A 12,879-nucleotide genomic window follows, 5' to 3' on the forward strand; every position below is an offset into this window, starting at 1 on the left:
GTTGACTTCGGCTACATGCTGCTTTTCCTGGCCAGTGCCGACCCGGTTCTGCCCAGGCGGGTCCTGCAGCACCATGCCAATCCGGGAATGGCACCGGCAGGCCAGGCAGGCCCCAGGTTAACCCTGACCTGGGCCCGTGGCTTCTCAGCGCCAGGTCAACCCAGTTGTAGCCAAGTGGCTCCTGCAGCACCATGTCAACCTGGGCATGCATGCCATGTCAACCAGGACTATGTCAACCTCTGCAACTTCATTGGTGTCAAAGGTCACGTGACATCACTTCCTGATATGATACCACTTCCTGTGACGTCTTTGAATATGGCTCGCCGGCCCACTGGGTGATAAAAAGTTCACGATCCGGCCCCACATTCAAAAAGTTTGGACACCCCTGACCTAGAGAAACACTGAAAAACGGGCATTAAACAGGAGAAATAAAAACCAATAAGAAGTTTTTTCTTGGAGCAGGTTCTCAGAGAAGTTGGACACTAGGGGTGTGCGAAGTGGGCCCTATTTGATTCAGATTTGGCCCGAATCAGGGAGAGTGATTCAATTCACTGATTTGGGTCACTCCCCAATTCGATTCGTCTGAATCCACATCTGAAGATTCGATGCCGATTTGGAGCGTTAGAGATTCGGACATAGACACGGCTTTAAAAGTTTTTTCTATGTACCTTCAGGTAGCAGTCGCGGCTTGTGATCGCTGTGATGCTGGGGTGGATGGAGTGCCCCACAGGAGTGCAGGGGAGGCCCTCCACGTGCTCAGAGGTGAACCCAGAAGTGAACCGGAAGACACTTCCAGGTATGCCAAGGACCACGTTGGGGGCCCCCCCCATTCCCCCCTAGCTCAGTAATCAGCTGCAGGGGGACCCTAGGTGCCCCTCCCCCCTGACCCAGGAGGCACTAGTCACCAAGCCAGAAGGTTTGGGGGGGGGGCGCAGTATGCTTCCCAGCAGACCTGGAAGTGGACCGGAAATGCTTTTGGTCTGCTTCCGGGTCTGCTGCCAAGCATGCTGGGAAGCCCCCCGCCCTTCTGTGGGACACTCCATGTGCCCCAGCATCGTAGCATTCACAAGCCGCCTACTACCTAGAGGTATGTAGAAAAAACATTTAAAGCTGTCTCTATGTCCAAATCCTGAATCTTTCCAAATCTTTCTGAATTGATTTGGAGGGTTCCAATTTGATATAGAGATTAAAGGGTCCTTTGATTCGATTCGGATTCAGAGCTTCGGCCACCGAATTGGGCCGAATCTCCACCAAACTGAATCAGGGACTGAAGCTTTGCATAGTCCTATTGGACTCCATTAAATCTAAACATACATTACAGAAAAGAGGATGGGAGAGAGTGCAGAAAATAGTTTTAAAAGAATTCAACCTCTAAAGCAGTGGTTCCCAACCTCAGGTTGCAACCCAAATGAGGGTCACAGGGGCAATGCTGGCCGTGCCACACGCAAATGACAAGCCGCGCCACATGCCAGGAGCTTCCCCACCGCTGCACTCCGCTCCCAGCAGCGGGTTGCAGTAAAAAAAAGGTTGGGAACCACTGCTCTAAAGTACTGCTTTGGCATAATGCCCTTTGATGTTTAAATATATCTGACAAGACAGGAAATGAAGAGCAATTTTAGTTTTCACTTGCTCAGCCAATAAGTTTAAGAAAACAGCACTCCTAGATTTGGCTAGGGGAGAGTAGCAGTTACCTACTGACACAGAAGAGTAAATCTATGAGGAGCACTGATGGGGAAGTGGGGGAGGGAAATTATTTATCTGAGTGCAATCCCTATTTTAAGGGAACATGAGCTGATGTGACGCAGGCTCTTCAAACACCAGAAGCTGTTTCTCTCTATCTTCAGTCAAAGCCCAGCTTTTCTGGAGCCCATGCACAATGAATAAAGCCCTACCCACATTAAGCTAAAGATGTCTATTTTAAAACTTGCTGCCCAACATGGATTTTAAAGCTTATTATACCTACAACAATTGTATTTTTAATGCATTACCTGGTTAATGCAAACTCTACATTCCATTCTAGGTATGACAAGTTTTATTACCATGTGTTACAATACAGTCCATCTACACAAGGGTTTTAATGTGTTTGCTGACATGCATTTAAAATATGTATTTATCTTAGCATGGACAGCCCTCTAAATGCAGACAAGGTCTAAAGGGTTTGGCATGAAGCCTCCCTCAGCCCCATCAGTTTTGTTGTCACTACAAGGGACACGTGTTTTCCTCTCAGCCTTTTTGAGCTTCACAGCTACTTTAAATACCTTTCTAAAGAAAAATGGTCAAATCCAAGATGGGAAATTCTGGAAGCAAGGGTGCAAGCCAAGGCTTTTTGCTGCCTACCTTTTGCCGAAGTGGGGCAAGGAAAGCTGATAAGAACAATTAGATATCCATGCCTATTCTGTAATTCCAGTGGCCACCTACACTTGTTCCAGGGTGATGAATATGTAACCCCAGGCTGGAATGACCTTGTCCACTCAGAAATTTTAATCTAATTCATGCCCTTCAAGTCATGGTGTATACAGGGGCAATGCATAGGGGGTGCATGCAGGTGCACATACAACCCCTGAGCATGGCAGTGTACCCCCTACAAAAAGCTACTGCCGACAATGGCGTCGGCAGGCGGTCCATGACCACCGCTGGCCGCTGCCGATGGCACCTGCAGGTGGTTGCTGACCCCTGGTCGGCACTTGCCACTCACTCCCGCCGCCAACAGCGCCATCTTCGTCTGTGGGAGCTCTGCGCTTACCATCGCCGCCAGCGCAGCCTTGCCCCCACAGCTGCTGGAGGCATGCATCGTTCATGGGTATATATTCTTACTCAGACCTAAGCCTCTAAAAGTCAGTTACAGTAAGAGACAGCAAGACATGAAACAAGGAACAGGAATAAATAAAACAGATGCAACTAATCTGTATATTACACTTCTCACCCAAAACCATTTTTATTTACACTTCTCTACCATGTAAAAGTTAAAGTAGGTCATCTGTTAAAGAGCACTCATCCTTTCAAGCTAAAGAAAATATTCAGGGCCAAGCAATGTAAGAAACTGTCCCAAACATTAACATGTTTCTCCTCCCTCATTACATATGGTAAAATCTAATATAAAGCATAAAAACAAACATTTTTCATATAGAAAGCAACACAAAGCACCATTTACAAGCAGATGCAAGTTTAGACTAGAAAGAGCAGGAAATATCAGAGATGATTCTCTCCATTCCAAGAAGCAATGGAATGCTTTCCAGCACTTTGACAGCAGCCTTTACAGGATGATTTTGAAATAACAATGTTCGAGATGGCATAGCTCTTGTTTCTATCTGAAGACAGCTGCTAATCCCAGTGCTGCTCCCAGAGAGAGATCCTGTATCTTAATAGCCAATAAACAGGGAAATTAGAAGAATGTATAAAGAGAAACGGTGACCCCTCAAAGCTGCAAGTTAGACTGCAAACCGTGTGCTTATAACTATACCATGACAGATTTAAAACAAACTAATGTAGACCAAAAGGAATCAAATCATTTTGAGGTGATTTAGCAGATTCTTTTCGATCACCTTTTGGCAGCCAGACTGCTAGTAATGGAGCAGGGCAAGTGTTGTCCTCCTAAAAACTGAATGTACCTCCATTTTTCTTTGTTTAAAGAGTGACTATTGATGGACAAGTTTCTCTGTACAAACAGATATGGTTTATCTAGTTAAACTTTATGAGGATGAATGCCATTTTATATATGGTCCAAATCAGATTTGGCCTCAAATCTCTGATGGCTGAAAAAGGTTACCCTCCATTAGTGTACTCCAAGGTCTAGTATGCAATTCTCAAGTAGTAATTACAGTAACACAACCCTGGCTCATACAAATTAAGAAAAACTTATGATTTGAGAGCATCCAAATCCCTTTTCCTACCTCATCAATATATTCCAGCAGATCAAGTGCTTTCTTGAAGTCATACTCATTAGCCCTTCTGTTCTCATCACATATGTACAGCTAAAGTATGAAAGAATAAAGTACAGAATTATTTTTAGCTTGCAAACAGATGTAAATTGATATTGCAAACAACTCATCATGAGAAGACCACCCTGTATTTTCCACTTATGGTGACCTTTTCATTGAAATATGTCTCGATTCAACTGCAAGTATTTTTATAGTAAGACATATACTCCAAGGTTTAATACAGCATTCCACCTACATGACAACGGACTGTGGAAAGACTATTGAATGTAAGGCTGTGATAATATAGGTTTCAAATTTAAATACCATTTAAAGCTGTAACATTCCTAGCCTATTGTAACAAGAGTCCCACTCCACAAATAAGATAGGCTCTCACAATTATTTCAGTAAATAAACTTGCAGCAGCAATATATACATGAATACATTTTCATCTCTTGAAAACAGCTACGCTTGCTATCAAAATTCAAAAGTCATTCTTTTAAAGCATTGAGTACTTTTTTTGCCAACTTACATGAAGTTACAATAAAGCAGACCCCAAAAAGGGTTTAAAATCAAAACAAACATCATGTTGCTTTCAGTTCCCAAGTTTTACTTCCTGGTTGTAAACAGTGACAATGGAGGTTCATCTGATAGTAGCTGGAATTTAAAGGAAAACCAGATGGCTGACAGCGTGCCAACAGTTCAGAAAGAGGTAAGTGACATTTCCTCCTCTCCCTCCCCCATAGCCTACTTTGCAGTGTGAGCAGAGAGCTCTGAACATACCATTAGTGTACTTGGCTCCTGCTTTTGTACAATTTGAACACAGAACAGTGAATCTCAGCACAGACACCAACAGGATCTTCTTTTCTTATGTCCTTGCTTGTGTCTTGTGTATACCTTGTATTTTATTCTCATGTCCTTGCTAAATACCTTGTATTTAGCAGTATTAGCAGATTCGTTAGATTGCCATGTGCACTTCTGCTGTGGCCTTGAACTCTTGACATCTGGGCTTACAGTCACTCGCCCCAGTGTTCCCGCCACCAGAGCAGGGTTCCAAAAGGATCTAGCTTCTTCTGATGATAATTACAGCAATATACTGCCACCACTCATTCTTCTAATACTGCCTGCTCAAATCACAGGATTGTGGAAAAAAAACAGGCTGACAAGGCCAGGAGCTGGTAAGACAGCAAGCAGTTGCAGCTACCACTTCAAGAAAGACACAAAGGACAAATGAAAAAACTTTAGCCCTAGCAGTGAACCCAGGGCTGGGATTTTCTATGGGTAGCAAAGACCCTCTCTGGGCAATCAATGCAGCTAGCAGCTCTCCTCTCCTTTTTTCCCTTGTAGTGTTCTTTGTCTTACAGGAATTAACAATTGTGTCACTTCTAGCCTTCAAGCTGGACTTCAATGAAGGAAAGAGAGAGGGTAAACACAAAAAGGTGCCCCAAATGCAGCACATCAGTTTTTCTGCTAGTAAGATTTCATACAATCACAGCAATGCCCAGAATCATATGTTCAACTAGGAAGATAAACCAGAGACTGAAAACAATATGCTGAAGTTTTCATTTCAATTATACACCACAGTGGAGACTTCAGTACAGACAAGCAATTCTTATTTAGAACTGGGGGCAATTACCCTTTATATGACAGAAAGGCAGGTCAGTTTTCATCTTCTCACCTACTTTTCAACCTGAAGCTAGGAAACATTAGCGGATTAGCCCATAGGTAAAGTTAAGCAGAGAAAATATGAGATACCTACATCAATGAGCTGGGGTGCAGTCAATACAGGCATGTCATTGAGGTTCAACTGCTTCTCAACAAGCAGCTGTTCAGGCAAGGTCTCCTGATGCAACAGGAAACGCTCCTGTTCAGATATTTCTTGTGTTCAGATAAGGAAAAGAAGGTTTCATATGGTTTATTCTATAATTATTAAATATGGAATAAAAATTCTGACAAGCACAAAGTTATTCTGGTTATAAAATACCCTCTAAGATAGCTTTAAATAGGGGTTTTCACTGTTACAGATGAACACAGAAGCTCTGATATTGCAGCCCCAAAATGCTAGACAATGTACACACACACAGTTCTGAGGAACCTACAGTCTAAAAAAAGGCAAGACAGAGTGGGAGAAGGAAGTATTATTTCCATTTTACAAAATGGGGAATTGATGCAGAAAGAGGTTATGCCCATTATCAGCCAAGAAGCATGTGGCAAAGACAGGTAACGCCACCAAAATGTCCCTGATTCTTCACCACAAGGTCATTCTCTCCCTCTAAGGCTCATTTAAGTACGTTTAAGTGTATTCCATCACATGAGTATGGCTATCCTTTGGTCTAGTTGTTCATTTACCAATGTATGACTTTAAAACTTTTGCTTCAAATTTTACGCCCCCTAAAAGGTAAAGTGGCAGCCATTAAAGATTATTAAAAATTAAAAAACTCATAGCTTTGAAGTCGACTGTAAATGACAACGAAGCATATGTTATTTTTTGTTTGGGGTTGCAGAAGGGACTTTTCACTTTCCTATATAAGTTAAGAAGTATTAAATGCTTCCAGACTGAGCATTTTATTTAATGTAAAGTTAAAATGACAACAGTACCAATACACAGTGAACTACTATTCAAATAGTAACAGATAACTACTAACAAGAAATGCATAATCTATTCATACCTCTTCTTGAATTAAGGATTAGGTGAATTCAGGGATGATAAAGTTCCCCCTAGTGGTTAGAGATTCAGAAACTACTCAAGTGAAGGAGATTTTCTTTGCCTTGACATAACCTAGCAGCAACCCCTACAGCTTTAAAAATTGGGGCATGATTATAGCATACATGTAGTACTTGGTAATGAGTCATGGAAGTTATTCTCTTTCATGCTTAAAGTATTAAACAGTGAATCAGACTGTTCTAAAACCCCAGTCCCAGTGTTAAAAAATAGAGTAAAATAATATAAATGGAATAATTAAGATCCCAAATTTACATTACAAACAGCAACACATATACAATTGTAACTGAGGAAGGAAAAGGCTTTAACTTCCAAAACTTGAGTACAAGTCTTTTTTTGTTCCTTCTGCAACTATATAATGTAGCTTGCTACGTAAAGTCCTTAACTAGTGCCTTCAGTCCAATGCACTATGACCACTTCTATAGTTATTTCCAAGCCCTCACCATTACAGAATTTGCTATCATGTGTAACGCTAATGGGATTCAAATTAAAGAAATTAATGAGCTATTTTCCCCCACTTTGCTCTTATTACCTTCTATTTTTTCTTGCAGTATATCTTCTGAAAAGTCAGATGCCAATGCAGCTAGTTTACTCAAGCCAAGAAGTGTTTTCTTCTTTGCAAAATACCGGGTCTCCATATTTGCCAAAGTCTGTAGAGTTCTGTGAGCCTGAAGTGAAGACACAGAAAACATTAAAATAACAAACTAAATCCTCATGGTTATTTATTTTTTAATTATATTTTATAGGTTATAATACTCCTATTGTAAGGCTTGGAATTACGGTTTTGCTTTGGATTGGTTAGGAATAAAATCACGTGTCTATTCCTACATAAGGATATGTGATACCTAGCAATTTCATGTGTGCTCCGGTGCTGGTCAAAAAAAGAGCACCTCATGAGCAATGATGAACCACTACTGTATCCAATAAACTACTGACTTTTTGTTTTTCTAAAGCTTCATTATCAACACGTACCAATGCAAGAAGAACAATTTTAAGGAAGAGTTTGATCCTGAAAGCTTGCAGAAAAGGACAATTTTCTTGTGGTTTCCCAGTTGGTCTGATAAAAGGTATCATTTTGGAACCAAGGGTTCTAGTTTTTTTTTATATATAGACTGGGGCACTTATTACCTACAGAATGCATACTTTGTAAGGAACTGAACTATATGTACAATCCTGAGCTAATGAGTGAAATGCCTATTTATCTGGCATGCCAGATATGGCAAACAGCTAAATTAATTTTTGTAATTAATATATATTCTCAAGAGATTCACTTCTATTCTGAGTTCCCAGTTCTTTTCATCATACTTTGAAAAACAAAACCCCAGTCTCTGTGAATAGAGAATCACTTGAGAAAACAAGAGTGGCTGAAATTTAAACTGCTACCAACCTTTACCAACTGGATACATCTTGTATGCAAATAGACAAGATTTTCAAGTTATTCAATTTGTATGGTCACTGAAATAACATATCCTACCAAACAGGCTTCTTGCTATTTCACATTTATGCATCTGAACTGAAATTAATAGTTTTTAATAGCTGGGAAATCACTAGCACCACAGGGAATTCTCAGACACTGGATGGAGGAAAGTAGATCTGTGAAATCCAAGAGAAGAGGCAGATAAAAATGAGAACAGTAGAAGCAGGGGGAGGATAATTAGGCAGCCACTATGGTGACAAGGGAAAAATTTCAGAGATCCCCACCAGAGATACCAAATGATTTATAACAGATCCCAATTTCAACACCTATATACACACTGCTTGTACTCACGTTTAAAAGATAACTTGAAAATGATTTCAAAATTGGACCAGCTATTTACTTTTTGTAATGTAAAAAAAATGGTGAGGTTTCTTTGGTTTTATTGAAGGTCTTGAGGAAATCAGAGATGCTTACTGTAAGCTCCTATCTTAACTTGCATGGTGAATTTAATAAAAAGTTCCTTGATCCAAATAATCGATCAATGATGATAAAGAGCCATGACTGGTATTTTTTACCTTTGTGCACGTGTATACAACAAAATAGTCAAATTAAAAGTTTCCTAACAAATATATCAGTTCATTTTGTACTAGGAAATCCTACCTTTTCCAAATCCTGGCTATTGATTTCATGTAACCAGCTAAGATGTTCATGAGCTTGCAAGAAACTGGCCAGTTGTCCATGCTGAGCAACAGGCTGAGATAACAGCTTTCCTCGCTTTCCTTTTTCTAAGTACCACCGGAACAGGAAGTCTGAAAAATTCTGAAGACGACAGGGGTATGAGCACATTTTTAAAGTTGTTGTCAGTTTTCAACCATCCTGTTTTGTTTCAAAGAAGAAATGATGTAGGATTCAAAATGGGCTAGAACACAAAATACCTGCTAAACAAAACCAAATAAAATTAAGTATTAAAATACTGATGAAAAAGCTCCTGTTCTGATAAAAATATACACAAGAGGTGTAAACTCTTTTTATATTTTAAGCTATATCTTACTCATCATTTTTGCTTCAAGAGGAACATACTCAGCATAAACGTACTTGCTACAACAGTTACACTTTTGATTCTTTTAAAAGTAACTTTCATTATATAAAAACTACCTACATTTTTATGGGCAATTAAAATAAAAGCATTCATGTACCAGATCTTATTCTAATAGACTTAGTAATACCCACCAATACACAAAGGACTAAACAAGGGACAGTAGCACAGGGATGGGTGGCCATCTGTAGCACAGGTGTCATGAATGGCGCAGGCAGCCTCTGTGTGGCATGTGACAGATGAAGGAGGGGAAAGGCAGCACAGCAGGAGATAGAGCAGGAAGCAGAAGGCAAAGCAGCAAATCAGGCAGGGTGCACAAAAAGGAATAAAAAAGAAGAGCAACAGAGCAGGCAGGCAGCACAGAAGAGCAGCATAATGAGCAGGGGAAGGAGATTAGACAGGCCCCTGATCATTTTGATTGCCCTACTCTGTACCTTTTCTAATTTTACTACATCCTTTTTGGGACACAGGGACCAGAACTGCATACGGTATTCAAGATGCAGTTGCAGCATGGATTTATATAATGGCATGATGCTTTCCGTTTTGCTCTCAATTCCATTCTTAATAATGCCTGACATTTTATTGGCTCTTTTGGTCACTGCTGCACACTGAGTTGGCATTTTTAAGGAACTAACTACAATGACTCCGAGGTCTCTTTTCTGAGTTGTAACAGCTAGTTTAGAACCCAGCGTCATGTATGTACCTTGTAGCTGGCTAAAGCATACCTTTAAGAATGGCACTGAGTTGTGATGTAAAGACATCAGAAAATGGAAAAACTACTACATCCCATGGTAAATTTCAGCAGTTAATCAACCCCACTATTAAAAATGTGTACCCATTTGTCTGGCTTTAGCTTCTAAGCACTGATTCTTATGTCTTTCTTTATTAAATTAAGGAATCCTTTTGTTGGAGAGTCCCAAGACCCCCAAACTGCTTAGTGCTGAGTGTATCACCATTTTCTTCCTCCAGACAGACTCATCCCAGAAGCAGTCCAACTTGAATCAGTGATATGAAGTACAGTCTCTAGTAAGCGAGCTGAGATGTACATGCCAGTGATGACACTAGTTAATGACCCCAGGTAAGAACAATGGCCACAGGTCAGGACTCAGGGCTTTCCTACTCCATTGGCTAAGACAGTGTTCTCCGAGAAATGGGTAGGAATACAGAAATTTGAATATGAATGGTATAAGACTGCACACAAATGCATGCGTCAGACTCTGGAACTTGCCTCAACTATGAGGACAGATTATGGAGGCCCCTGAGACTTCGCCACCCAGTAGTCAGTATATCTGTGTATTCTCTACTGTATATAGCAGCTATTAGTAATTTTGTCTGATTACTATCCTAATAAACAAGTGTATAGTTTGGAGGAGCCTGCTTTGGCTTGTCTTGTACTTCCTCCAGAAAAAAATAAAACCCTCAAAAGCGTATTGCTTTTGTCAACAATATTTTCTCTCTATGAATCAAATTATTTCCAGTTTAATCAAGCCAGCCCCTCATCATCTTTGTGATGAGTTAAACATTCAATTCTTGAAGTTACTCACTGAAAGGCATTTTTCTCTAATGCTCAAATTTTTGTGGTTTTCCTGAACCTTCCAGTTTTTCCAACAGCTTTTTTTTAAAATGCTGTCACCAGAACTGGACATGGTCTGCCTGTATTGGTCTGAACCAAACCTACCTTTCTGTAAGATGCCCTATAAATCTACTAAACTATAGCTTACTTAGCAAATATTTTTGAAGACAGAAGTGAATTCTTTGCTGTTTTCAATGATAGGGAGAGAGGGGGGGAAAAAAAAATCTCATTTTAGTGTTACTTTCTGCTTGATAAAGAACGTTACAGTAGTTCAGTGTTACTTAAAGTCAATGATAATTTGCCTGACCTGCATTTCTGCTAAAATGCTTCTTTAGAAGTGAACTGCAAGATATTTATTTCACTTTTATGTTCATATCTGATTGACTTCCATGTTAACCATGGGCTTTTCAGTTGTGATCATCAAGAATCAACAGTTCAAGAAGGGAAAATGTTCTAAATTTAACCTATTTAATAAAATCCTGCTGGTAAGCGGCATGAAAATATTTAATCAATAACTGCAAAGCAGCATTAGATGTCCTTCATTGCTCAGGGAGAAAACTAGTATCACGTACAATTTCAGGTCTCTATTTCACCCTCTTAACCTTGTTCTCTTTGGTATGGCAGGATCCAGAATCTGCTGAGTGTAGAAGAGGTAAGGGACAGAAGGATTGGAGCAACGTATGTTAATTATCTAATGCTGAATTCAAGTACAAGGGTAGCCCCGCCTGTTTTAGGACTTCGGAATCAGTCACTAACTGCTGGAAGCATGACAACTGTAACAAGAGCCTAAAAGTAAAAAAGGAGTAAAATGGTGTGCATTTGGAGCTACTGCAAAGATCTAAAGAACGACCACCTTGTCTGAACAAATCTGCCAGGCAACTGTGTAGTGTTAAACTTGATGCCAAATAATAAATATTTTCCTCTTGCATGAAGCACCTGTTGGTATGCATAAGCATGCTGCATGGGCAGTGAAACCAGAATATTTAGTTTGGAGGCTTGCCACAAGGGTCTAGGTGGAAGCCTTTGGCCCTCTATTACGAATTAATATCATGTACAATCACTGACCAGAAAATAGAAGATTGTGTGTTCAAAAACTTGATTTAATGATGAAATCTTAACTCAAATTGTGTATGCTACTAGGTTTTACTACACTTTGAACAGTCCACCTAACTCACTACAATTAAAAGGATTCTAGGCTAAAGCATGTTTTCCTTTGTAATATACAAGCAGATTAAAGAATCACTTTTCTACCAGGCATTAAGTAAAATTCCTGAAGACAGAAGGCTTTAGAAGCAACTTGCTTCATTCATGCAACAGGTAAAAAAGATGAGAATTGAGTGTGCATTATGCTGTACAGGTGTGTCAAACATTTATAGTCTTTTGGAAGTACCCAGAAGAAAGAAAATAAGACACATAAGAACACAACTGCAGGTAGTAACTCAAAGGGAATTTTAGTGATCAGTTAAAACTGGTCATATCCTGGAAACCAAAAGTAAACTGAACAGAAATATTGCCTAATAAAATAAGTTAAACTACATTTTAATATAAATGTTTCTGGTCTTCTAGATATACTTTAACACTGTATTCTTAGAATAGAGAAGAGAGGACAAAACAATCTAAAATATCTATGCCTATTAACTGGATCCTGAAAAACAACCTCCATGTTTTACTGGCAATATTTTTAATGCAACTTAATATAAGACTGACTGTCCAAATAAACGTTACCTGATCAGCAAATTGGGTCATATAACGTTGTAGTCTGGCTTGGTTATCAGTCTGCTCACACATTTGTACCAAGATATCAAAGTCACAGTATTTCTCTGCTAAAGCAGCTGCCAACTGGTACTGTCCCAGGGAAACTAGGGAACATAGGCAAGAAATAAGTTTAAAAAAAATCAAACACGCTTATTTTTTTTCCTGCAAAAGGATGAGTAATGCTATAGATCATAAAAGTGACAGGCTATTCAAATCTCAAAAAACAAAAATCACATTGGTATATAAAAGAGACATCTGTCTGCTTCTAAGCAATTACTTATATGAATACAATACATCACATAATAAATTCACAAATGTTTTCAAAGAAAGTCATTCAGCTCCCTTTTAGAACCAGCACACAATTCCTATTTGTGCCTTTGGGAGGATGGCGGGGGGTGGGTG

The 12,879-nt window shown here is 39.7% G+C and overlaps 1 protein-coding gene across 1 annotated transcript in view; it reads right to left on the reverse strand.

Moving 5' to 3' along the window:
• The window catches only part of NUP133 (nucleoporin 133), a 52,892-nt gene that overhangs the window by 6,166 nt on the left and 33,847 nt on the right, over positions 1–12,879 (reverse strand). Inside the window, exons 19-23 of the mRNA XM_025194798.1 lie at positions 12,448–12,581; positions 8,714–8,872; positions 7,169–7,304; positions 5,674–5,792; positions 3,891–3,971 (exon numbers count right to left, since the gene is read on the reverse strand). Of these exons, the coding sequence (XP_025050583.1) occupies positions 3,891–3,971; positions 5,674–5,792; positions 7,169–7,304; positions 8,714–8,872; positions 12,448–12,581 (629 nt within the window). The remainder of the gene's footprint in view (positions 1–3,890; positions 3,972–5,673; positions 5,793–7,168; positions 7,305–8,713; positions 8,873–12,447; positions 12,582–12,879) is intronic.

This window comes from Alligator sinensis, unplaced genomic scaffold, assembly GCF_000455745.1.
Source record: "Alligator sinensis unplaced genomic scaffold, ASM45574v1 scaffold448_1, whole genome shotgun sequence".
Classification (NCBI taxonomy): Eukaryota; Metazoa; Chordata; order Crocodylia; family Alligatoridae; genus Alligator; species Alligator sinensis.